Source organism: Polistes fuscatus, unplaced genomic scaffold, assembly GCF_010416935.1.
Source record: "Polistes fuscatus isolate 324 unplaced genomic scaffold, CU_Pfus_HIC Scaffold4, whole genome shotgun sequence".
NCBI classification, from domain to species: Eukaryota; Metazoa; Arthropoda; class Insecta; order Hymenoptera; family Vespidae; genus Polistes; species Polistes fuscatus.
In genome coordinates, this window is record NW_025113118.1 from 1,570,568 (window position 1) to 1,598,219 (window position 27,652).

The 27,652-nt window shown below is 33.7% G+C and overlaps 1 protein-coding gene across 5 annotated transcripts in view; it reads right to left on the bottom strand.

The window, feature by feature from the left end:
* Positions 1–298: 298 nt before the first annotated feature.
* Positions 299–27,652, bottom strand: part of LOC122520840 (amphoterin-induced protein 1) — a 251,722-nt gene continuing 224,368 nt past the window's right edge. For 4 of the 5 annotated variants that reach the window (XM_043641145.1, XM_043641143.1, XM_043641144.1 and 1 more), the window contains 3 exons: positions 6,753–7,666; positions 5,522–6,047; positions 299–2,482 (listed from right to left, as the gene is read on the bottom strand). In XM_043641145.1, the coding sequence (XP_043497080.1) occupies positions 1,542–2,482; positions 5,522–6,047; positions 6,753–7,666 (2,381 nt within the window). In that variant the 3' untranslated portion in view covers positions 299–1,541. Of the gene's footprint in view, positions 2,483–5,521; positions 6,048–6,752; positions 7,667–20,961; positions 21,030–27,652 lie in introns of all 5 variants that reach the window. The other variant, XM_043641147.1, reaches the window with a different exon arrangement.

Below are 27,652 nucleotides of genomic sequence, written 5' to 3' on the forward strand. Positions count from 1 at the left end.
GAGTTTTTTTTCCCTCTTTCTGTTTCGTTCGCTCAGCTTTCGCGTTCACGCGTTTTCTAAATAAACGATAGCAATCCGTAGCGGCGATCGAATGCAATACAGGAAAGCTTTTTTCGCTAACACGATGTTCGGCGTTGCCAACAGTATTTCACACGGCGGATTCCTACCACTCTTTCCGGAAGGTACGTTCTTTGACACTGGATTTATTGGCCATGAATAACATGGATCGTTATAGTTTTGCTGCATTTTATTCGAAACTATCTTCTTCGTGTCTATCTTTCTTTTCTTTATTATTCCATTTTTACCCTGAGAGAGAAAATTTTTACGATTCGACATTATACAACTTGTTGCGAGTGTCAATACCGATGAATAGAAGAACGTATTTTATTTTTCTAATTTTACAAATTTATTTCCCCAATAGATTTACAATTAGTCCGAAACATTAAAAAAAGATTTATTTATTTTCCCAATAAACGATACATTTTCTTTTATTCTATTTTTGCCAGTTGTCTTAAAAACGGGCTTAATAATGGAAATAATTTTGTAAAATGTAGCGTTCTTCAATTGGAAAGATGTTTGAAATACTTTACTCAATCTTGTTAAGTAAGCTTAACATCTTTCATCTGTGCAAAAAGCTTCTAAAGTCGAAGAACCATAAACCAGAAATGCTTAGTCGATTACGAAACAGAGTAGTGGACGTTGAACGGACATTAAAGAATAGAATCTGGAGTTGGTGACTCGAATCCGATCTCTCATTTGGGATTAAATCGACATCACATTAGCCAAGCTTGATTGATTCTTTAGAAAATGAGAAACCACGATAAATAAATAAAATATTGTTGGAAATATCAGAAGAATTATTTTCTATCTTAACGAATAAATATAATTTCTAGCCAATAAACTAGATATATCGAATAAGATAATAGAAATTCAAGATGTCTTACAAAGAAAGATTAAATTTTCCTACTATTTCTCACTTACTAAATGCTTCTCGATAAAAATCATTTCATGAATTTATCAACGTTGTATGCTATTATTTCGGTAAGCACATCTCGCGATATATAATATTTGTAAATATAATCGTGAAATCGTTCTGGTCTCTCGTTTTTCGGACGAGCCGATGAAACGTGAAATAGAAAATAAAAAGAACGAAAATATTGTGATCGGAGAAATAATATGGAAGGAGGAAAGAAACTGGGAAAAAGAAAACGCATATCGAGAGAAATAGTGGTAAATCACATCCCACGCAAGATATAATCCGTATTCTTCGTTCCTCGTCAGCTGGACGTTCGATAAAACGAGGAATCGCTGTCCTCTCATCATCGTCATGTCGCAGTATCATTTCTTCTTCCGAATGAAGAATTGCATCGACTTGCGCTCGCGTCGGAAGAAGAATCATCGAAATCTTCGAATGAAGGCACTATTGGTTTCTTTCCCGAGTTCGTCGGCGACTCGATAGAGTTAAATGGCTCGACGTAGTAGTGGCGGGAACGAAGAAGAAGGAAGACCCGACGTCCTCATTGTCCATTATATTCGTAGGATCATACTTCCGTGCCGTCCTCATCCTCGTCCTCGTAAAGAGGTCCATTAGTCGATTTCTTTTTAGGTTTTGGAGGTGGCCTCGGTGGAATCTTCCTACCTAACGTGTTGTTACTTTGTTGTTGCAGCCCGAGGGATCTAGAGGTGATATCGAGAGTCTCGTCAGCCAATTTAATAGACCAATCAGAGATGGCCTCGGGAGCACCCTCAGGCGCCGATCTATCAAGGGTACCGAGTGCGTTCGAACTGCCAGCTAATATGTTGGGAGTGCTTCGTTGCATGGTCGCATAGTGTGAGGTCGGTGTACCAGGAATCTGCCTTCCTCTGACCGAAGGTCCGCTCTCCGGACTTTTATTTAGGGAAAGCACCGAGCTGCCATCTGCTGTACTACGTACGCCTAAATTATCATAGACGGGTTCTAATACGTCCGTAGGCGATGTCGGCGGGCCGCTGCTCCAGCTAGGAGCTCTAGGTCTTCTCGGAATGGTCACGTATCCATGACGAGGCATCACTGGTGCCACTGCAGATCCTGCGAGTCCGTATGGCGTGACGCTTCTATTATGAGGAAGAGTTTTGAAAGTTGCAGGATATTGTCCGAGCGGTGAGCTATAGCCCAAAGACGTAGGACTCGAGGTTGAATGTTGTCTTTGTTGCTGATGTTGTTGTTGCTGTTGTTGCGGTTGATGTTGCTGATGTTGTTGGCTAGGAAGACGAGTGTTGTCTGGTGCTGTAGAAGCCTGACTAGTCGGTGAGGCGCCACGACCGCCGGAGAAAGCCAACAGGTCCGGCGGATACTGTCGGTAAGTGGCATTTCCGACACGGCTTAAAGTTCCACCGGCGCCCCCGTTATCGAATTCTGTCGTCCTCGTACCCTCCTCTCTTTCCTCGTCCAATCCTCCGCCAACCACGTTGCCGATCACGCCGCTACCGACCACACCGTCAGCTGTCAAAACAGAAACAAAGGGGAAGGACGAACGTTAAAAAAGAAAATTTTAAAAGAGCTTACGCGACAAATCAATATAAACTTAAAATAAAAAGGCAGAGATAGAGAGAACAGCATACGGCAGACCGAAACTTTGTCACGATTCTTTTTCAAAGTGACCCCTATTTTTTACTGGCAATTGAAAATCAATTTCCTCAATAAGCACGTTACTATCGTTTGCATCAATTAAAAAATTCCTTAAAGAAATACTAAACTGGACAAGTTTCCTTTAGGAGAACTTTGATTACGTCATTGAATTATCTGTCGTCGAATTGAACAACTTATTCAATACTTGTGATCGGATAGATATTTAACTTTGTAATAAAAGTGGAGCCAGTAACTTATTGATAAAATGCTCGGAAAAAATTATTATATAACTTTGATAAGAAAGAGAGCTCGCGACTAGCGAAGTGATGAAGCGCAAACTCGCCTTTGCCGTGTCTCGAAGTTTATATTAGGATCGTTGTAGCGTCGATGTCACGATCGAAGTCTCGACATAATGATCAGGATCTTTATTTCTCTAACGATGCCGTACGTTAACGAGTACCGTATTAAGCCTTGCGCCCGTCGAAGAACGGTAATCCGAAACCCACCGATCATTTATCCTTTCATGATAGAAATTAACGTTCCATCAAGGATACAGCATTAGCATGGTCGAATTACATCGCACAATCTACAAATTCTTAGAACACATATTTTCTTTTCTTTTTCTTTATCTTGTATCTATCTGAAATTAATTTAAAAAAAAAATTACAAGTAGAAAATATCGTAAAATATAAGAAGCTGTTTAAATTCCATTATTTTTCCTACGTTATATATTTAAGTATGTATCTTTTAAGTGTAACTTGAAAGATTTTGCAAGTAATAATAAAGCAACGTGGTAATAAAATAATACAAAAGAAAACAAAATGAAGGAAAATCTAATTTTGCGCGAAGAAAAGAGAAGGGAAGAGAAAGGGAAATAAAAAGAAAGTACAAATTATATGCTATAACGAGTATAATGGAGAGAGTGGACTTGGAAATCTCTAGCGTGCATATTGAAGTCATGGCGACCGGATCCACCGACCAGTCCAGCCGGTGGAAACTCACAAAGCCAATATGGAGGAGGCGAAGAGACGTTTGCAATTATTTACGGCGCGGTCGAGAGCCGGTCCTATTGTGGTTAAGCAGCGAACGCAAAAGGGAAAGATCCGCCGTCTCTCTATTATGTGAACATAATTTGGACAAGGTAAACGTTATATTCATTCCTCTGCATTTCGAAGTAACAATAGGTATTGTCGAAATTTCGTTGTCAAATTCATATGTACGATATTTCCGAAAAATATCTTTGACAATTACTTATTTAAAATCTTTAGATTATCAGAACTTTTGTGACAATGAATTCACCGGTAGAGAAAAAAATTATATGAACAATTTTCAATTGATACCTCCGCGAAATAATAAGCAGAAGGTAAAAAGAAAGATGTCGTTGACCGTTTTGCAACGAGAACTCGTGCAGAAATAGCAGCCTTCCATTTGCATTAACTTTTCATTTTACTGGACACATTGTCCTCATTTTCATGCTTCTCTTTATTTTCATCCATGGAAAAAGAAATATTATAATGAAATATTAGTGAAATTTGCTTTTTCTTTATTTCTAATTATAACTTTTTTTATACGACAAAACACTGTTATTATATTTTTCACAAGCAACAATAAAGTAATATTTATTTTGAGTAAGCGATTGTTTAGATTAAGAATTTGTTATTTTGGAAAAATATTCTATTGCATAGATAATTTCTCTGGTCTGCAGTAAACGAATAACTTGCGTGCAGATAAAAAAAAAGAAGAAACAAAATATCGATTTTTAAAAACATTTCATTCGGTACCACATTGTTTTCTGCTCGTTTCATTTAAGTTATATTAGTTTTGGGAAAAATTTTTCTCTCTCTTCTTTTCTTTCGTTTTTATTCTGTTTTCTCTTTTTCTCTCGTTCTTCCCTTTTCAACTCATAGCTTTAGATATGCAATGTTTTTGTCGCAAACCTCGATATTTGCATATTCGTATAGAACAAACTTTATCGACGAAAGAATTTCATGTAAAATAAAAAGATATTTATATTTATCTATTTCCGGCAAAAGATAAAGTGAGATCGAAGTTTCACGTTAATAACTAATTTTGCCCTTTAAAAAAACATGATCAAAAATGAACCTAGATCGTTTATTTAACTCATAAATATATTATTACGTCTACCTGATGGTTGGAAGAAACGTAACAAAATCCAAGTTATAGAAAAATTTGTTTCGATCGATACGTCAGATTCATGCTCGTTAATGCGATGGTTTTTTGGTGCATTCTTTATTTACCAAAGAAGCTATTTAGCCAACGAGTAAATCTGATAATAAATCTTTTTACCGTGAAAAAGGATCGCTTTTATCAGTGACTTTAAATTAAAGTCTCGTTTTTATCTAGCGGGTCCTGTTTCCCTTAACAAAGCGATTGTACTGCGTGCTTGCTCGATCGTATCGTCCTAAATCTTAAATCGCTATATCGACCTCTGTAATTCTAATCAAGAGAGCGCGTTGAATTTTTGTACCTTTTCTTCGTAACTCATTATGTATTTCTACTATTGTGAAACTTGGCTTTTTATAAATTACAGTTTAGCTATATACATTATTAAAATGTTCAATATTCTATCGATCGATTATATGATACAATATTTACAAAAGTTTGGAAATATTATACTTAATAAATAACCTATAGTATAGATTATTTTGATGGAAAAAAAAATTCGAAAATTTAGTTAAACTCTTATATGAAAGAATTATCCGAATAAAAATGATATTTCCATTTCCAATAATCTTAAGATAAACGTACGTTCAACGCTCTCACGAGTAACATTCGATGCTCGTTAACGTCAGAGTGAACGCGGTGCATAGGAGCGGCCGTTGCGGTTGACCGATCGTTACTCCGGCTAGCACCTGACGGCACATTGTTTAGTTATATATGCAGTGTACTGACCGAAGACCGAGTCGTTGTCGAGAAGGGTTCGGTTCAGCTCCGTCATTTCGGTGCCGTGCGACGTCACGGAAGGTGCCTCGTATCGCCTGGCTGCTTTAACCGAGCTGGTATTTATAGTTGTGATTAGAGACTTCTCTTGTTCTCCCAGACCATGATGTTCTAAGGATGCTGCTTCCAAGCCTTTCTCATCGTGATGACTTCGACGACGTCGACAATAGCAAGCACAAAGCGTCATCGTGACGAAAAAAAGTAAAAGGGCTACGATACCGAGTCCTATAGCTAACGGTAGGCTGATCGTACTATCCCTACCACCGATGGTATCACCCACGATACTCAAAGTTACATTTTTCTCTACACTACCACCTGGATTCTTTGCAAGACAAACGTAATCACCTTTGTCAGATGTACTAACGCTAGGAATAGTCAGATTCAACCAATCGTTGCTGGACTCGATAATATAGCCACGTTCTCCGTTATGTCGTCTGCTTTGATTATTTAGTATTTTTGATCGATACACCCAGACGAGCTGTAAACAACAATATAAGAGTATTTCGTTAGATTTAAAAACGCAAAAAGGAGGAGAGAAATGTTGTTCGTCTCTAATAGAAAAGAATTCCATGTTTACTAACGTTAGGCAGTACTTCAAAAGTTATTGTTTCATTTCTAATCGGCAAGATCATCGCGAAACTAAACAAGTTAAAAACTATCGAGTCAACATCGCGTGACACTTTCTATCCGCGTAAGGTAATGTCCAATTTTAATTCGATTCATAAACGCAATGACTTGACAGTCCTTAGTATGACGGATCGTGATCACAATGTACTATAACACCTGGTTAAGATACTGGTTATACGATCGCATTCATCATATCCGAAAGCGTGCGTGATAAGTAATGTATTCTCACTTGACTTTTCGAATGTCACGAGACGCGAGACAAATATGTCCCACTAGATCTTCCGTGAATGTAAAACCCGGAACAGACTAACGTGTTAGCGTTTAAGAAGAAGGAAATATGTTCTACGTGATAGTGTTTATATATAGTTAGAAATATCGCACGCGTTCAAAAACCTCTTAGAAGCGTTCATGTGAAATCAGCAAAATGAAAGAGAGAAAATTGATGTTAAGAAAAATAAAAAAGCAAGTATTTTTCCTGATCGGTATCTTTTAACTAATAGGATAGAATTGCCTGTAAAATATCGTGATATAAAATCGAAGGAAAAATGCCGTTTACCTGAGGTCGAGGAGTGCCCGTGGCTCTGCACCAAAGTTTTGCATCTCCTTGGCCGATATCGAGTTTTCCCGTTGGTCCAATAGCAAATATTTCCGGGCGGCAAGCAAAGTCGTCGCTGGTTACTTCGTCCCACATCTTTCCAGCAAGATTGGCTGGCTGCTGGCAAGTATTAGGCTTCGTGTACAGTTTCCGTTCTATCGTCCAGTCGCGAAATTTCTTGAGTCGGCAGTTACAATTCCAAGGATTATTCTGAAGCTCGAGACTGTTCAATTTCGGTAAATTCTCGAAACTGTGAAGCTTAAGTACGCTTAGATTATTTCCATCTAAAGTGAGTGACTGGAGTCCAGGTAAATTGCGGAAAGTCTTATTTTCGATTCTTTCCAATTTATTATCGGATACCTCGACCTTTTGTAAAAAGGTCAAGTTGAAGAACAAACCATCTTCTAGGACCCTCAGTTTGTTCTGATTCAAGAGTAGTACTCTGAGTCGTAGGGTCTCGACGAAAGTACCCGGATGGAGCGTTCTAATGTTGTTAGCTGAGAGATCAATCTCGATTATGATCTTCAGTGCTCTGAATGACTTAGGATGCACCGACTCGATCCCGCATTCGCGCAGTACCAGTTTGTGAAGATTTACGAGATTGTTCAGTTTGAAGATGTCTTCGATCAAGTGAGGTATTCGATTCCCGGTGAGATCAAGACTCTGAATTTCCGACGACAAGTTTTGCGGTACTTGCGTTAAATTCTGCCTCATGCACTCGGCCGTCTTCTTACCGGACACCCATTTGCATTTACACGACGACGTCGTGCACTGCATCCAGTCTTGCGCGACGTCTTGTCCTCGGCACATGGCCACCATTGTCAGCATCAAGTAGAGTAACAACCTCGCCGTTGTCAACTCCATCCTGAGAATTTCTATGAACAAAGATAAATGTTGGTCGTTGATAAATCGCATTACAACACGTAACATTAATTTACAAAATAACGCAGTAATGCTATTTTTTTCCATGATAAAAAAGATGAATTTATTAATATTTAAGCTTTTAATTAATGTCATTTTCGCAACAGAAGGAAAAATTTAAGTAACAAAAACACATTCATTTTCATTCTCCATTTATATTTCTATTATTAAAAATGTCTTTTTTATTACAATTTAAAATTACGTTTTATAAAAAAGTTTATTATTTATTAGAGTATATTTGAAAAGCCGTAGTTACTGAAAATTTTTATTATCCGTAGTTACTAGAGTTTCATATCTCTAAACAAGTAAAATTCGCTGTAACTCCACTTTATGCTTTTATTATCCATCGCCCAAACTTTCGAATCTTTCTCTCTCCAACCACAGCAATCTTCATCTTGAAACTTGGTTTAACTATGCAAATTGTAATCGATATTTATTTTAATTCGAAGCAATTATCCACTATCTATATACAAATATTATTTTCGTTTCAGAGAAGGAAAAAACAAGTTATCGATAGGGAAGTATTTAAATGAAATAAATGCTAGGCATTGCAGCGAGAATTTTGTTGTTAACGCTAAAGTTCTAAAAGCTTTTGAAATATCAGCAAGCGATATCTACTCCTTGTGAAAATGGAAAAACTTGGCGTTACTATTTTTCCGAGAAACGAGAAGAGTCGTTAGGCAAGCAAATTTCACAGATTTCTGGAGAGAACCTCGTTAATCATAGAAATCTTTTTAACGGGCGGAAGCTAAACGCTCTTCTAGAAGTAAATCGTTTGGAAAGCAAGATTTCGATGCGTCGTTTAACAGAAAAGGGAATTCCGTTGGTCTACTATTGGAAGCTACCTTCTCGTCCTTCTAAACTTTCTTATTCACGACATCTCTCTTTTCTTCTACTATCATCAAGGATAGGATGCTTGTTTACCGTCTTCTTGTTTTCTAATTTTGGAAGGAGTTACACACCGGTAGGTAACTTCGGTAATTTAGCTTAATATCGTTCTCTACTTTTCTCTTTCTCTCTTTCACTTCTCGAGATGGTGGAGTCGGCAGGCCGTGCCGTCGACGTGTCGCCAAAGTTAAATTAATACAACACGGCAAGGGGGCGAGTCCGAAGAGGCGTGCTTGTGCTCGAAGCGTACACTTTACTCCTTTTATTATTGTTGGGACCGTGGAGTCCGAGATTGTGCATCAAATTACTCTTTTCGCCAGCAGGCAGAACCCGATGCAATTCGTCGTCCTGTTCTCTTTTACTCCCTCTGGGACGTAGTACGAAAAGTAGAGAAACAGAAAGAAAGAAAGAAAGAGATAGGGAAAAAGAAGGAAAGGATTTGGACTGTGGATGTGTAAGCTTGTACACCGTCGTGGCGCCAGTCTTACCATTTGAATTTATTCCAAAAGTCGGCGAAAGAGCTGACCGAGTTATAGCGCGGTGGTTAACGGAAATCGCTCTGAGGGTTATAAATTTCAATGTCGCACGATAGAAGAATTAACGTCCGATGTAGCAGTCTTGTTACTTCGAATAATGAAATTTTGCTGAGAGACTTTGTTACCCTACTCGAATTCTATTGCCGTTGAGAATGAACGGTAGATGGTACCGTGAAAATCATAAGAATTAGGAGATCGAGAATAATATTCGAGCGATGATAATAGCTCTTTTCTTCGTTTGTCAGATGTAGTTGGATAAAAGAGAATAAAAAGAATAGCGTCTTTGTATAAGATAGTTTATCATTTCTAGAAACGCGTAATGAACGTAAGTTGTCGTAGTAGTGGTTTATTGAACGTCAGAAAAGTTTCACTGAAAGAGTCGCATATAATAACTCTCGAGAACAAAGTTTCGTTGAAATAGTACACTCTTCTGGGGTGAAAGTAACACAGCTGTTCTTTCTTCTCGTATTTTACAGCAAGATTTTTTAAATCAGTTTTCTTTCTCTTTTTTTTTTTATTGAGCTTTTCTCCATTATTTTCTATTCCTCATTCAGTGGTGTTTGTATTGTTATTATGAAAACAAGGCCAAAATGTTGAAGGCCAAAAATATTTAAAATTATAATTATTAGCGCGTAAAAGGTGTTAGGAATTCTCCCACTAGTGTAGTTTTCTTACTTAAAAAAATAATAATACCTTTGTAATTCCTAGTGCTTCTCGAGTATTTGTAGAATTAATTGTAAGGCTAGCGTTATTGCGTCGACATTACATCTTAATAAAATAATAAAACCAGACTATGACTTAGGGATAGAAGCATCCCGTGGGTCGTTTTGTCGAGAATTACGTTGAAAACAACTTTATACATATATTATATTTTCGCAACCTACCAAGCAACCCCCACAATCCTGGTAACATTATTACGTTAAAGAAGAAAGCAAGGTTTAGGAAAAAATAGAATAGTCATGATTGTAATTTTTAAATAATGAAAAGTTCGAAGTACAAGATGTATAGCTCGGGGAATCATCTACGCGTTTTAAAAATAAAAGAAAAGTAGAAAAAAGAGAGAAAATTTGTTGAGATGTTCAACATGGTGGTGACCTATGTTACGCGGATAAGTTTTCTTTCGCGAAGAAGGGAAAGAATACAAAACTCATCGATCGAGTAAGCTTCTACAGTTGTTTAAGTTCTTCTGTAATTTGGTAAAATCCTTCCGTAACTTCTCGCTCCGATGTCTTTTTGATCCTCTGATAGCAGCCTTCTTTGCGAGTTATTTCTTGTTGATAATAGCCATGCACAAAGAAGAATGTTCAAAGCTAAAGTAAATGCGGCCTCCCAAAGTCTGATCACATTTATTTCCGATTCTGTCCTCTTCTCTTTTCAATGTTCAGTCTCTGTTATACGTTCGTTGGCCTCCGTATCGTTTTCCTGGATCTAACCACCACCATCTCTTTCCTCCCGGGCATTGATCGTACGCATTTGACTTGTAAATAACTAGTACCAACGAGAGAAAGGACATTGGATATGCAGAAAGAGACGAAAGTAAAGAGTTTACATTAGTCGACATAAAAAGAAGTAGCTCATACAAAGAGTTAACGCAAAGAGGACTCTTCTCCGAGGAATAAAAGTATGTTATACCTCATTGGGAATAACTTCCTTGACTACGCGTCCTTTTTTTTTACCAATTTATGTAAGACAGACGAAAAGAAGAAGAATAGGGAAAGAAGAAGGGAAGGAAAAAAAGGAGAAAGAATCTACGATATAGAAAATAGATATATATATATATATATATATATAAAAGGCTTTACAAAAGGGTTTGCTAAGAAAAGAGAATAAAAAAGGGAAAAGAGGTCAAGTGCGAAGTCAATCGAGTTTTTATCGAAGCAGTAGAATTTTAAATCTGCTACCAGCCGATCTATCAATCAAGAGTCCTTGGACATTACACGCATACTTAGCTTTCCTCGACAACGCTGTGTTCTTTTCACGAAAACTTCATTTATCACGGGGGTGCCCTAAGAAGATTATTATCGTTGGTTTCTTGGCTTGTCCTTTTTTTTCTCTTTTACTTTTTTTCCTAACCTTCTCTTTCATAACGTGTTGTATAGAACGAGCTTTTTTTCCCAGACGGTTGTCGAAATATGAACTACGGGCAAAGCCGTGTAACTTCTAGGCTGTCGTTCTTCTATAAAGATTCATCGAGATAGAAGGTTTAGCTTCGAAATCATGATAAAACCTTGGTAGAAAAATCACGCGACGGTCGTACGAATACTTAAACGCGTAAGCCGAGCTTCCGATCAACGTAAATCGGAAAACTCGTGAGACCTTTGGGAATCGAATATGTTGGAGTTTATCTCTTTTCCTATCCTACAGGAAGTTTGTTTGCGAGATTGTAGACGTGACTACTAGAAGTGTCTTATGCAATCACCATCATTCGCATGAAATAGAGTTTTTCAATCCTATTTAAAGTTTTGTATGAAGAATGACATTTTCTAATGGTGCATGCATTCGTAAATTTTCTTCAATTATAACAGTTTCTTTACCAACGCATAATCTACATACGATTTCAGATTAATCGTCTGAAACCTATCCAAATGTAATTTATTTTACTATTAATATTTTAATATTAAAATGTGGCGTTCGCGTGTTTAATACATAATAGCTAATATGCAAAATTAGTTATATAAACACAATAATAATGCGCAATAATTATTTTGATGACAGACTAAAAGGAAGTCTGGAAGGCCAAGTTTCCCAACGGGTCTGAAGTCGAAAGATATTATCGTCCCTCCCGGTATGATCAGATGCTTGACGTGGTTGTGCAGGCTTGTTATGAATATATTGTATTTAGAGGATGATTTAACACACGTGTAACGAGATATATTCATTTGGGAATTAGTCATTGAAAAATATATTTTTAATTTTGTTTTTATTTGACTTATAATTACTATCAGCCAAATTCAAATGGAATCTGTCTGGAAATAACTATAACCCAGTGATCGAGTTATTTATAAAATCGTTTAGCCAGTTAAGAATTAATTTTAATTTTTCATATTGGTGTAGTGAAATAGGTCGAACGTTATCCGCTTTAGTGACTCATCAAAATACGACACTCCTACTTTTTTAATATCCGATTTAGTAATCGGATAAAAAAAAGGATATTGAATGAATATTTCGATAAAGTTATCGGATATCGATCCTTGAATCCATGCACAATCAATGAACGTGAAGCGTTACCAGCAACAGAGCAACTGCTCTGCGGTGGTTTGTCACGCGCGTTGACTAGGGTCGATACAGTTCTAATGAAATAATTACGCAATATGTTAATTGAGGTGGGAATATGGCGTATAAAGGTCGAGTTATATGCAATGTTCGCACAAGAGTGAGAACAATTATGAACGAAGCATAATGTCGAAAGAGAATGAGATTGTTTAGAAAATCCAATCTTATCAATGGTTTCTACGCCCAAAGAGTATTTCTATTTTAAACAGCAATTCCAGATATTAAACTAGTCTATTCGAAATACTCTGTTTTACTCTTATACTTTTTTGTCCAATTTGATTTTTATATAATTCCCTGGTAGTTAGAATTTTGTTTCAATTGTGGGAAACGATCAGCGTTTAGGATTGAATGATACGAAATTGGAATATTGATCGAGTCAGCGCAGTTACTACATTGTATTTTTTTCTTCCCTCAAATTGCTACTCGAAATGCGGATCGAAACTCTCAAAAGGGATGAGAATAAAAAAAAACAGGCAAGGTTTTCGTTTCCAGAACGAATTCGTCGTGAATACGATTAAGCACTTTCGTTCGATGGTAAAAACAAGTATAGAGATATCGTCGTAGACTGTATACACTAAAATAATGGTTTCCAGCACGCGAATTGTATTTTCTATAAACTTGTGAACAGGTCGCTTTCAAAACAATTCCTTTTCCTTTCTGTAATTCGTTTAGAAACGTAAAGGAAGTTTAGAATCGTAGGAGAATAGTTTGTAATTAAAATTATGGGTTCACGCGCGCGCGCGAGTAAAGAGATAAAAGTTTTCTACTTAAATGTGCCGTAATACATATTTCTTTCTACATCCACTAATTTATTTGTTTGTTTTGAGAAGTAATTCAAGAATGCATTAGCGAGTTCGTTAAAATCTTAAACTTTTGCGAAAGGAATTAAGAGTTATATATATACGCACGAATCCTTTGTAAAATTTATATATTTATATTTCTAAAATGGTATAGCATTTATAAAACTTTAACAATGTTAACATAAAATTAAATGTCTTGCAACAAAACAATTAATATTTAATAAACATTTGCAACGCTGTGACCGATATAAATTTAATTCGTGTTACTTACGTTAATGGTCTGAATTTTTAAACGATTTCGAATGTAAAATAATTCCTCCTTCTTGAAAAGCTCAATTGTTTCTGCGATAGTATACGTAATTGAAAGAAACTTTACTGAAACTGAAAATTAGTCGAAAAAGATAAAATAGAACAAAATCGATATACTTGTATACATTTTTTATCGAAAATGTAAAACCTTCGAAATAACAAGGAATAACAATATCGAACTTTTGTACGAGAGAAGAATTCACACATATACATACAATAAAATCGAGGAAAATTCTGAAAATATTTGTTATCCATAGTAGTAACAAAAATAGGAATGAGATCAACCGGAAAATATGAAAGTATGAAAGATGAAGACATTGGTCCTTCCTAGCTGTTATTCGTTTACCATATTCGATGAACATAGGTGTGCGAATGTATAGACGGTTAAGTTCACCTTAGTCTTCACAGTCATCGTCACCGCCATCGTCACTGTTTTCACTTTGTCTCTAGCTCTTATGCAGGATTCAAGAGCACTTTGAGTTTAATCACCCGTGAAAAACCCTTCAATATACATTCGTTCGTTCATGCGTGTGCGTGTAGTGTGTATGTATGTGTGTATGTGTGTGCATGAACACGAGTATGAACACCAATATAACGTGAGGCGTCGACCAAGTTACGTGTTACTCAGCGCAGCAAAGGGACCTGGATAATGCAGTCGAATGACTTTCATCGAACGAAGTTTCCGCTGCATCGACCGAATGATAATTTTCTATCGTTTTGTTCTATTTTTCAAATATAAAGACTAGTTGGAGAGGGAGAAAAAAACGAGAAGCAAAAATAAAAGATAAATTTGACCTGAGTTAAATCACGTAAAAAAACTGAAACTGAATTACTTTTACGAATTATAAGGAAATCTTTTTGACAATTTGACAAGGAATTTTTTGACAATAAAAATTCAGATTCAAACAATCTTGTTATAAATCAATGAAAATAAATCCAAATTGTGTGACGTAGTATTGACAGTTACAAGTTATATTGAAAGAGAACGATCACATAGAATATTCAAATTTTTTGAAAAAAGAAAAATATAGAGACGAAGTTTTTCTGTGTTAAAATAAAAAAAGAAAAATAGTACAAGAAAATAGATGGGGGGTGGGGCGTAGGCGGGGAAGAAGGATTTGTACATGCCGTTGGTTATGCCAGACTTACAAAAACGATCTCAGATCTCTTATTTTTAATTTTCAATTTAGAACTTTCTAAAAACTTTACGATTTCTCGGACAAGGTAAGTGGTTCTAAACTTTGGTTGGTTCAGCCTTTCTTTAAGCAAGATGGAAGAGAGAATGAGATAGAGGGAGAAAGAAAGAGAAATACTTGCAAAGAATAAGAAGAAGAGATGGACGCGTGCGCAGCTTCCTCCGATTTTCTCGTTTATTCGATACTTATTACGTAAAAGTTTCTCGCTTCTTCCTTTTGATTCTCGAATAAGGCTCAATTTCTGGCTACAGTTTCTATTACGTAGATATGCCCTGTGACCGGAAAGGTAATGAGAAAGTTTTCATAATCACTTTTAATACTTTTAAAAGGAAGATTGATATCGTCTTAAAGTTAAAAGGAATGAAAGAAAGTTGATAAAAAGAAGTAGTTACTCGAAGGATCGGTTAAGTTTCTCTAAAATTTTGTTTCATTGATTGAAACGATCACGACTTGTAGAAATAATAGATTAAACTTGTTAATTTTTACTCGATATTTTTGTGTTTTTCTTTCTTTTACATATCCACCGTGATTGTTAATATTCTTGATAAAGATAATATTTAATAACGTAAAAAATATAATGAAAAAGAAAATAATAGTCGTAAAGTTAACTCCGCATGTGTATACTTTGAGGTAAGAGAAATATTGACAAACGTAGAGAGTTATCGCTAATGTAAACAAGATATCTGTCTACCATCAGCCTGTCAACAAACACAGCGTTAGTTCTCTCCGTACATTCGTGGAACTTGTACGTATTGAGAAATAGGGTGTCGCGTTCGATTAATTATCTACCGGCCCCCGACGTGGAATCGATCGACAAAGAAAGTGTCGCTTTAATCTTGCATTTTCTAATAATAACGCGAATATCGTCACGTCAGCTCGACGAAACTCGTGAACTCTCTGAACCGGAGGTCGTCCATTCGTCGATAACTCTTTACTAATCGATTACGTACATATGAGTAATGTCGTTCGATACTCAATGTATGATCGTTTAACGTTTTTCATCTTCGAGAAGGAAGCCTGGAAAACATTGTCGATGTCGATCTAAAATAGTTTTCATTTCGTCGTATCTACATTTTAGACAGCAATAATGAAATATGTCGTTCAAGCCAATTTAAGGAAATTATTGAAAATAAATAAAATTGTTATGAATTAATTTTAATCGAGCGAATTGATGTTTAATTTATTCGCGATTATTTTTTTGTTCCCTTCTTATTTGAATAAAAAGTTAATCTATTGGAAGAGCCATCTGTTTCATCATCATATCTTTTTCTTTTTGTTCGAATTATTAATAATTATTGCATATAGAATCGATTTATCATAGTTGATAAATCAAAGTGAACAATTTCAATGGAATTAATTAATTTCGTGTTTTATTCATTTTGTGACCTTGTTTATACATTGAATACTTACATTGAATAACAATAATTATAATTTGGTTATTTCTCTTTTATACTTATGTTAGAGCTATATCGTATTCTGATTAGGGAACTTAATACCTGTACTCAAGAAGACCCACTAATGACTATAGAGTTTCACTAACGTACGATTAATCTCATAACTCTACTGTCAAGCTTGTTACAGAGATTTCCTTAAATTTCTCTTGAGATTTAAGTCAAGTTTCTCTGAACGTATTTTTCAAGAAACACATACGACTAAACTACACATATTGTTGTATATTATATTAATCTATTTTTTATAAATAATTATGTAAAAATAAACATCAATTATCGAAATTGACTTTTAATAATTCAAAATCTTCAGCTAACATTTAAATTTAGAAAATTATACGAGTTAAAAAGATTTATTCTATATTTACATTCTTTCATGTGTGTTAGTCATTTTTATTAACTCTTAACGTCAGTATTAAATCGTATTTTTCTTTTTGTTAAATTCCAACGAAAGTCAGGACATTTTTTAATATTATCCAACGTTATTTTATTTTTTCAAAATGATTTCCAATATATACATACTAGGACAAATTTAATCGTAAAATTATTAAAAAGAAGCGAAAGAAAAACTTGCTTAGGAATGTTATATGAATATTTGTTGAAATATTAGGCTATATTGTAACAAAGGTTTTCCTTTCATCGTTTGTTTTTACAGTTTGCTGTGTAATGTTTTTCATACCTTTATAGATAGGTATACGTATATATAAAGAAAGATAAAGAAAATAGCTCGGGAAGCCAGATAAGAAGAGAGAAAGAAAAGGGGAAAAGAAGGAAAAGGTGTGCTAAGGTACTGAACAAAAGTTATTATAATTTGTGTCGGGTCCATATACACCTGCAGGTATCCTTATGGGACGCAAATATTCCTTTATAGTTTATATAATCTCTAGGAAATGTGTAGATGTGTTTTAATGTATTACGTGTAAATGATATATGCATTTGAATGCTTATTTGCATCGAGTAAGCATGGAGCATAGTATACGTGACTATAGAGTATAGATTGCTTCTGTAGAAGATCACAAGGAAGAATGATGGTCGTGTGAGACGACGATAGGATTTATATAGAAATGTCAACTGTTAGACAAGATAATAGATAATATTAGAGATTTACGTGATTGCTCTATGTTTCCTTTTAAATTTGGATCGTAATATTCGAATAGTCGAATCTTCGAGTATGCTTTGAAATTTGTAATAGCTTAAAATGAATCAAACGCTTTTCATAGATGGCTTCACATTCTTTAATAGCTATTATAGAAACTAAATTTATATTTATTCATTTTCTTCTTATCTAAATTTTACAAATTAATGCAAGATTATGATATATTGAATATGACTGATTATTTTAGCTACTATTACTTTTCCTTGAAAATATATGCGTGGATTTTTAAATTCGAGGTTCCAACAATTCGTCTTGCGTTATTCGTCTGACTTAGATTCGACTTTAGACAAGTGCGTCGCTTATAATTACTACAATTCGCGTTATTAGACAAATGTATTGGTAAAATAAAGCCTTCGGCTTACCAAAACGGTGGTCGCAGCTGCACGAAAGGGGTTGGTAAAGGCGTACAGCTGTTTGCTAAGGGATCGCTAAGATTATCTTAAAGCTGTATTAAGAAAGGTAACGTCTGTGATGAATCGCATTTAGCAATAATGCAAAAGATTTATATCGTTCGAGTATTTAAAAAGAAAAGAAGAAAGTTAAGTGTACATATATTACGCACGTATTTATTTTCGATATATACAAACTTTAAAAGAGTATCGTTGATTTGTTTTCCAACGAAAAAATGCACATATCTTTCAGAAAGCAATTTTATAGTATTCACTGTATTACGATAATTCTACACAATGTCTATAAATTAACAATACGTATTTGAAAGCATTTATTCGGATTTACGGTTTAAATAAAATAAAAAATGTATTTGTAGAGAGATTGTTGCTTGAGCGAGATGAAATAGAAGGATATTAGGTTTATTGTATAGTTGTAGTTTGACCCAAGAAAATAATTTCATGGTAATCCTCTTGAGGTAATTTGGTTCGCGTCACGGAAAGATATTACGTACTTGATAATACCTTAATATATTACTTAGTCTCGAGGAGCATTTTCAAAAGTAAAAATGCTTTAATACTTTTTACTCACGCCACGTTGTATTAGCAGATCTATGTATACCAGAATACGATGAACCGTTTACAAAGAAAAGAAGAATATACCTGGCTATGCCATTTTGTGATTGTCGGTTTCCGTACTTTCGACTTGAACGGCCGATGGCGTTAACGATTGCGTTTCTTCGACTCGCAGAATGTTTAAAAGATTTTTATGGAATTTTTTGAACATTCTGAAAACACGCTTGGATACAATCTCGAACGAAGGGTTCTAAAGAACGTGATTCAAGAAAAGAGTTACCGCTCTTCGAACACGAACGTTCTTCTACCATTAGGTCATATACTTATTATTAAATACAGGAAGTCACGAAAATATTTAGCGAGGATAATGGACGAAAAATCTTACTTACAATTAATAAGAATTAATATCTTGTTAATGTTATCATCTACCAATGTTTTTTATTTAATTTTTATATATGACCTTTTATCATTTGTGCTTTTGTTTTGTTTTTTTAATTAATTTGATAAATGTAGATAATGTGAAGAAAATCATATAGATATATTTTATTTCCAATTATTTATTTATGAGAAAGAAAGAAAGTAGGATTTTTAGAACGAATCTTTCAGATGGCAAATCAAAATGAATTCGAAGCAATTTTTTAGCAAAACTTCCATTTTGTAACAATAATACAGAAGCAAGCTATGAATTGTACCTTGTTTTTTATTATGTTCTCTGTTTAACGATTAATCATGAAGCTTAGAAAGAAGTATCATATATAATATATTGAACAAATTTTTTCATTTTCAGAAATTTATGTTGAATATGTTATAAAAGACAAATCATTAAATGAGATATCAAAACGTGTTGAAATAAATATATGTAGTAATTTAAAGAAGACATTTTTATCTAACGTAAAGACAGATTATATGCATATACATGTTCTTTCCGAATTTATTCAAAGATCTATGTAAAGATATATCAAAAGATGGAGAGAAAAAAATCAGAAAATTCTTTTACTGTGTGTTGAACTTTAAACTTACGATAGATGTAACTTTCATACTTTTCCGCGAAATACGAGATATGACTTCTGAATTTCGTAGAGCGCACCGATAAAAGCCAGATGCATTTGGCCATATTGTCATTGGCTTTCCATACTTACATATCGAAATGTATCTAACAGTTATGCAAACAGTCCGGCAATAAAGCTGGGGTACATTATTCCTCGAGTTCAGAGTTTCTCGAATATTTACGGACTGTGTGCCATGGCCACGGAATTGCATCAACTTTTCAAATAAGTCCGAGAATCGTCTTATAAATCTAGAAGGAGAAATACTATTCACCTTTCTCTCTCTCTCTCTCTCTCTCTGTCACTTTACTGCACCTCTTTTTCTTTAGCAAGTTCGTTGCAAGACGCGAGACAGTTGTTATTAACTCTAAGTTGCACGGAAGTATCAGAAAGTTCTTTCGCCTTATCCAATACAAATACATGGATATATACACGTATAAACATACCTGTATACAAAAATCTTTAAGATGACATTCATAAACGAAGCTAATTCACGAACTTGTCTCGTTCTTTGGCAAATTAAACTTCAGTTTACCGCATGAAATTCAATAATTTGTTGTTTTTTTTATCTAGCACGTATTTATCATTATTTTTATACACGCTTTTTTGTTTTTCTTCCATTTGTGTTCTTTCAAACAGTTTTTTTCATAGTTCCCGGTGAAAATAATACGTAGATTTTATCAGAAACAGACGAATGTATCATTCGGTATTGTTGTATTGTTGTATGGGCAGAAAAGCTTCGAACTGTCATCGTTATGTCGAATACAATAAGTTTAACATGAATAAAACGGTTATATATGATGAAAGATAACACGATATAGTTCAGAAATAATATTGATGAAAAGATGGTTTTACGATGTAACAAGCTTTTTCAAAAAACATTTTTACCCGAAAACGAAGTCAAAGTTCGTGGTTGTTTTAATATTCGAATTGTTTTCTACTTATTCAGAAATTTATTGATATCATCAAAGTTTAACAAATTAATTAAAAAGTTCGATATCGAAAATGACCACGTTTCAATCTTAAGACTTTTCAATACCTACTTGAAAGCATCGGTTTTATTCTTAAAATTACGAAACGGAAGAACTTCAGTTAAACTTGAACTATCGAGTTTTAAGAGGAACTATCGGTCGGACTTTAACTAAACTTTGAATAACGATCGATTCTATTTGGTGTACTCAATTTTGGTCATCCGAATTAATCCTACGAATTTATCTTCAATCTCCGGACCTTGTTCGAGTCGTCCAGGTCGTGTATTAAAATGGAATTAGACTGTACTGTAAACCGGAAATATATTATTTAATAATAAAATCTTTTTTCTAAATTAAAGTTGATATACTATCAACTAAATAATTCAATTTTATGTATTTCTACCACAAGTGCATTATTATTGAATTTAATCTTCTTAAAGTATTAGATCTATCGAAAATTCAACTCATCAAGCATAGAATTTTGTTTTTCTTTTCAATTATAACAAAGAAAGTTGCTTTACAAAGCAAATAAACATTCTTTGCAATTACAAAAGATATATGAAAGAGAAACTCCTTGTAGGATCATCATCGAAAGCAGATTAATAAAATTACGTGGTTCCTTAATTTATTCGGCAAATATCAGATTTGATTACGTTAGACTCACACTCGGTCTGAGTAAACTGGAAACGTCCTTCTAACCAGACAATAGTGTCACTTCCTTTGAGGTGGATTCTGAAACCAAAAATATTACTTTCAATAACACTACACATATTGCATATTTATTATGAAATAAATATATTAATATACGACATAGAAATAATTATTCTGATGTATTATAAATGTCTATTCTACGTAAATTAAAAAGCTTAAAAGAGAGATTCGTTTATTTTGTCTATCATTCTTTATTGTATCATCTATTTAAATTGCCTGGAATCTTTATTCCTTTTTCTGTTTATCCTTTATTTCCGATTCTCCAATTCCATGACGAGACTAATTGGAAAAGAAAGCGAATTCTCAGCGTACGTGGTATATCGAAATACTATAAATCTAATTGTAAGCTAATATTATATCTTTCTCTTTCTGCATTATTTAATATTTTTAATTCTTATTTATAATAGGATATTTTCTTTTCCGTTAATTAATATATAATATTATCAGTATTGACTCAAAATTCTAATTTAATTCAGTAAATACTAATAATTTGGTTATTGAACATTAAAATATTAATTTTTTAGAATAAAAATAATAACTTTTTGTAAGTTAATTGTTTAAAGCACGTGTTCGTTATTTTTCCTCTTTTTCTTCCTTTCGAAATCCCCTTTCGCTGTTTCGTTACGAGAGTACATTAGCATCGTGGCTTTAACATTATACCGCCTTTTACAAACCCACTACCTTTCCCGTTCACGATATTCGTAACACGCGACGAGTAGGTAGAATAGAATTTAATTACCCTAAGACAAGGAGGATGAGAACGAAATCGAGGACACTGACGACGACGACGACGACAACTACGGTGGTGGCGAAGACACGTATAAAAAATTACATTAGACGAGTTTTAATGTTGAACACGACATAATTATATATGATAAATGCAAAAACCGTCGACACAGCAAAGCATCATCGTTTCTCTCGTTTTCGTAAAAGTATAACGGGGCTGATGAAGGTTCATTAAAATGAACATTAAAGATAACGCAAAAGTTACCCTCCTCTTCTCCTACTCTACTCTGCTCGCTCCTCCTTCTTTCTCCTTCTTTATTTTCTTTTCTTTTTCCTAACTTCTTAAAGACTCCTTTCGAACCACCTAACAAGATTATATATATTTTTTTTTCTCGTTTTATTACTTATTTACTGGTAAATTCAATTTTAAAATAAAAAGACAAATTTTACATATATATATATATTTTATGTAGATACCTTAATATATATATTTTTTTTTTCCAATGAAATAGTCGAATGAAATTGTTATATATTTTCAATGGAATACAAAATTTTGCATCTTTGTTTACTTTCTCTCTTTTTATTTATTTAGTTATTTATTTTTTTTTTTAATTTGTCGCGTTGAAAAGAGCTTCGCAGTACGAATTCCACTTTCTTTTCTCAATTTTATGTGAAATAAGCGCGTCTTCGTGTGGCTCTTTCTTGCTTGCTCTGTGTTTCTTCTTGCAACTAGCATAATACAAATTAGATTATTTTAAAGATCAGCCGCGAAAAGAGGTCAAAAGTAACACTCGCGGAAGATAAGAAATTGTGCAGAGAAAATGGAACGTTGATGGTAAGATGATATAAAAGTAGAAAAAAAAGTTAGCAGAGGGTGGAAAACGTAAAGAAGATTCGGAAGAAGAACGAGAAGCTGAAGCATGATGTTGAGAGCGCTATTTTATATATATACTTAGATAATATATAGCTTTCCATGTGAGAGTAATATTTACGGATTTTTTTGTCACATGACGATATTTCATAGTATTTTTTTCTTCGTTCCATTATGAGAAAAACGTTATGAATGTTTTAAATAATTTATTCAAAGATTATATTGTAGTATGTTGCAGTATGTTGTCTAATATTTTGAAGAAACATGAATTAAACCATATTCGTATCTCAAGTATATGTTTATAGTCGCTTGTTTTATCTTAATACCATTGATAAAAAGTATAGAAAAGAAGTAAAGTCACATCAAATTTTAAATAAACTGCAACAATTTTCTATGTCATTTTCACTCCGCCGTTCTCTTTAACGAGCACGTGATAAATAAGGAATTTGAATCGATATTTCATCGACGGGCAACACGTGATTTAACAATGGCATACGACTATGTACACACGTACAGCAAAATATATGTCGTTCTTCCATTTCAGGATGGTAAATATTTAGGCCAGTCAACGCGGGCCAAAAACTGACCTTTTAGCTGATCGCTTCAAAATTTGACCTAAGGGTAAGTTGACGACGCTGAATCGAATGGTGCTAATTATAATAAGGTCAGCAACCGGCATCTTGGGGAAAAAGGGTAAAAAAGGGTAAAATATAGCCTTATCTTAGAATCTAGGCATTTAATCGAAAAAAGTTTCAAACAAAAGTTGTAGAGAATTGAAAAATACTAAAAAAATGTTCTATGAGTTATCTTCGTATTTTCAAAAATAAGCGCATAAAATTGGATTGAAGATGGGAAAAAAATTGTAAGAGTGGGAGAAAGCAAGCTTATCCCTCCGTCGCGTTTTACACGCGAGCGAGCTAGTGTGCGTGCGAGCGTCCGTGTGCACTAATACACAAACGAAGGATCTTCGGCAATCTTCGGGACTCTCGGTCTTGAATGAAAGTGCGAGTGAGAGAACAAACCAATACTTCTCTCTTTTTATTTATCATGCGATAACGAGTATTATTGTCCTTGGCCATCGATTGTTGAGCCTTCTGATATTTCTCTTTTTATATTTTTTCTTTCGGTAGCAAGAATTTTACGTCTTGGCCATCGAGCGACGAGCGTTTTGTATACGAGTGCGAGTGAGAAAGAAAACCGATATTTCTCTCTTTCTATTTTTTCTTTCGGTAGCGAGAATTTTTCGTTTTGGCCATCGTGCGTCGAGCGTTCTATATATCTATATATATCGGCGTATAAGCGCGGCACTTTTAAATCGAATCTTGATGCTTATGGCACGCCGTTTCTTTATTTATTGTCAAAAATAATGAACCTTGAGTAAAAAAAAAATAATTCATTTTAACAGAAACTATTATTATTTAGTTGAGAGTAAAAATAATGAATTAATTTTGTGTCTCGCCATAAAATTAATTAGAATAAATAATTGATATAAATTCTTTGCCTCACAAAAATTTATTTGTATATCAAATTGAATACGTATTCTCTTTAAGACGAAATTTAAAATTTAAATAATTTTCCTATTAAATTATGTATTTTATAAAATTTTAAATTACTGACTTTTTGTCTCGTAAAAATTTATTAGTGTATCAAATTAAATACATATTTGAAAAAGAAGAATTTTATATCCACACATAAAATTAATTCAAGATATATATGAAAGGATATTCTAAAAACGTGGAATTTATTTTTTGTCTATACATAATTTTAATTCATTTTTATTATGTTATAAGAAAACAGTAATGCATTCTGATTCATCTTCGAAGTCTTAAGAATTGTACGAAAAAAATTGAGCAATTATCAATTGGTGCGTTAGCGTAAGTAGTAACGTCTTCGCTTCTCGCGCTGGTTTATTAACGTTCGATTCTTCGCGGGGGAATTATTTTTTTTATAAGTTTTTCTATCCTTAACAAGGAGACGATCAGTGAGTCTCACCTCAGATTTTTTTCAAATTTTGCACTAACGATATAAATTTTATTAAGAAATCAACATTATTACGCGAGTAATAAAATTACCAATTATAAATAAAATAATATCCAATAAATAACAAAAATTAATTTTTAACGTGCCGAAACGATACATTTTTTAGGATGATATTTACAGGATGAATTTGTAATTTAAGTAATAAACTTCGTTTATTTGTGCAGGATGTAAAAAAATTTATTGCTTTGAATTTTTTTGTAATAATTTTAATTTTTTTTCTATATATAATTAGAAATTAGGAAATGTAAAAATAATTTATATAACCTAAGAATAGAAAAACTTATAAAAAAATAATTCCCCCACGAAGAATCGAACGTTAATACCCAGCGCGAGAAGCGAAGACGTTACTACTTACGCTAACGCAACAATTGATAATTGCTCAATTTTTTCGTACAATTCTTAAGACTTCGAAGATGAATCAGAATGCATTACTGTTTTTTTATAACATAATAAAAATGAATTAAAATTATGTATAGACAAAAAATAAATTCCACGTTTTTAGAATATCCTTTCATATATATCTTGAATTAATTTTATGTGTGGATATAAAATTCTTCTTTTTCAAATATGTATTTAATTTGATACACTAATAAATTTTTACGAGACAAAAAGTCAGTAATTTAAAATTTTATAAAATACATAATTTAATAGGAAAATTATTTAAATTTTAAATTTCGTCTTAAAGAGAATACGTATTCAATTTGATATACAAATAAATTTTTGTGAGGCAAAGAATTTATATCAATTATTTATTCTAATTAATTTTATGGCGAGACACAAAATTAATTCATTATTTTTACTCTCAACTAAATAATAATAGTTTCTGTTAAAATGAATTATTTTTTTTTTACTCAAGGTTCATTATTTTTGACAATAAATAAAGAAACGGCGTGCCATAAGCATCAAGATTCGATTTAAAAGTGCCGCGCTTATACGCCGATATATATAGATATATAGAACGCTCGACGCACGATGGCCAAAACGAAAAATTCTCGCTACCGAAAGAAAAAATAGAAAGAGAGAAATATCGGTTTTCTTTCTCACTCGCACTCGTATACAAAACGCTCGTCGCTCGATGGCCAAGACGTAAAATTCTTGCTACCGAAAGAAAAAATATAAAAAGAGAAATATCAGAAGGCTCAACAATCGATGGCCAAGGACAATAATACTCGTTATCGCATGATAAATAAAAAGAGAGAAGTATTGGTTTGTTCTCTCACTCGCACTTTCATTCAAGACCGAGAGTCCCGAAGATTGCCGAAGATCCTTCGTTTGTGTATTAGTGCACACGGACGCTCGCACGCACACTAGCTCGCTCGCGTGTAAAACGCGACGGAGGGATAAGCTTGCTTTCTCCCACTCTTACAATTTTTTTCCCATCTTCAATCCAATTTTATGCGCTTATTTTTGAAAATACGAAGATAACTCATAGAACATTTTTTTAGTATTTTTCAATTCTCTACAACTTTTGTTTGAAACTTTTTTCGATTAAATGCCTAGATTCTAAGATAAGGCTATATTTTACCCTTTTTTACCCTTTTTCCCCAAGATGCCGGTTGCTGACCTTATTATAATTAGCACCATTCGATTCAGCGTCGTCAACTTACCCTTAGGTCAAATTTTGAAGCGATCAGCTAAAAGGTCAGTTTTTGGCCCGCGTTGACTGGCCTAATTTGTCAGAATTCGAACGACGATCGGTTTCGATAACAAAACTCATACCAGCGACGAGTCACTGAGAAAATTTCACTTTTTGTCATTGAATAATGGTTTTAAATCATCCGTCTCGACGTTCAATTATTTTACTCGTTTTCTCTTTAATATCATATCATTAATCATAAGCTTTTCTCTCTCTATCAATCTTTCTTAATCGTTAGGCAGGTATTAAGAAATCCGATAGCCGAATAGTCAGAATCCGATCAAGTTTCTTCTTCTATCTATTTTGAACACGAACTAACAATTCGCATTACTATGAAAATTTTCGTTAAATTATTAATCATTACGAAAGCAATTTTAGAATTACTGAAATCATTAAAAGATTGAAACAACATTTTGCTATTGCTGGAATCAAATCACAAGTGAGTTTCCTAAATTTCTATTTTACTATTACTTTCTCTTTCTCTTTTTCTGTCTCTTTATTAAAATTTCGTAATTATTAAAATTGCGAAGATAGTTTTAAATATAGCTAATTGATGCAATAAGTTATTTTGTTGAGACTCGTTTGACATTTAATAAAGATATATTTAGAATATATTTGGTTTTTTTTTCATTTTAAAATCATAACGTTTAAAAATATTCCAAAATTTAGAATTGAGCCACGACAGCGATTAGAAATTATGAAAAGACAAAGATAAAATTATATAAAAATTTAAATAGCGGATAAATGGAAGATGTAATAAATAATGCAGATAGATTAAAGGATTAAAGAGACAGATAAAAGTTTTTAGAATTCAGGTGGGGAAGCAGCGTTTATCGTTGAAGCTGTCTACACTTTCATAAATAAACAAAGAGGAGAATAAAGAATATGAGAGAGAGAGAGAGAGATGAGATGAGATGAGATGTAAAGAAAGATGAACGTCGCGAATATACGAGAAGATACATCGATTTGTAAGGATTCTTATCGGAAGAAAGACTGCAAAACAAATCGGTCGACTGACTGGTAGGATTCTCTTGGAGTTTTCTCAATCGGGAAAACGAGATATCTCACGAGAGTTAAGAAAGAAGAATCTCACGAATTCTCTTTTTAAAGGATACGCGATCTAATCCGAAATCTTAAACATGATGGATGAGCGACAGGAATATAGTTCTTTTTAGTGTGTATCAATAAATTTTAGTGTTGATTTTTCTCTTATTCTTATATATTTGTTTCTTATTTTAGTATTTAAAAGGAAATGAGAGAATTGGAGAAGGAAAACGAGTAGGGAGGAATCGTGAACGATTCTATGGAGAAACGACGTTGCTCCGATCTTTAAATTTTATGCTCACTCTACCTCTCTTTTCTCTCTCTCTC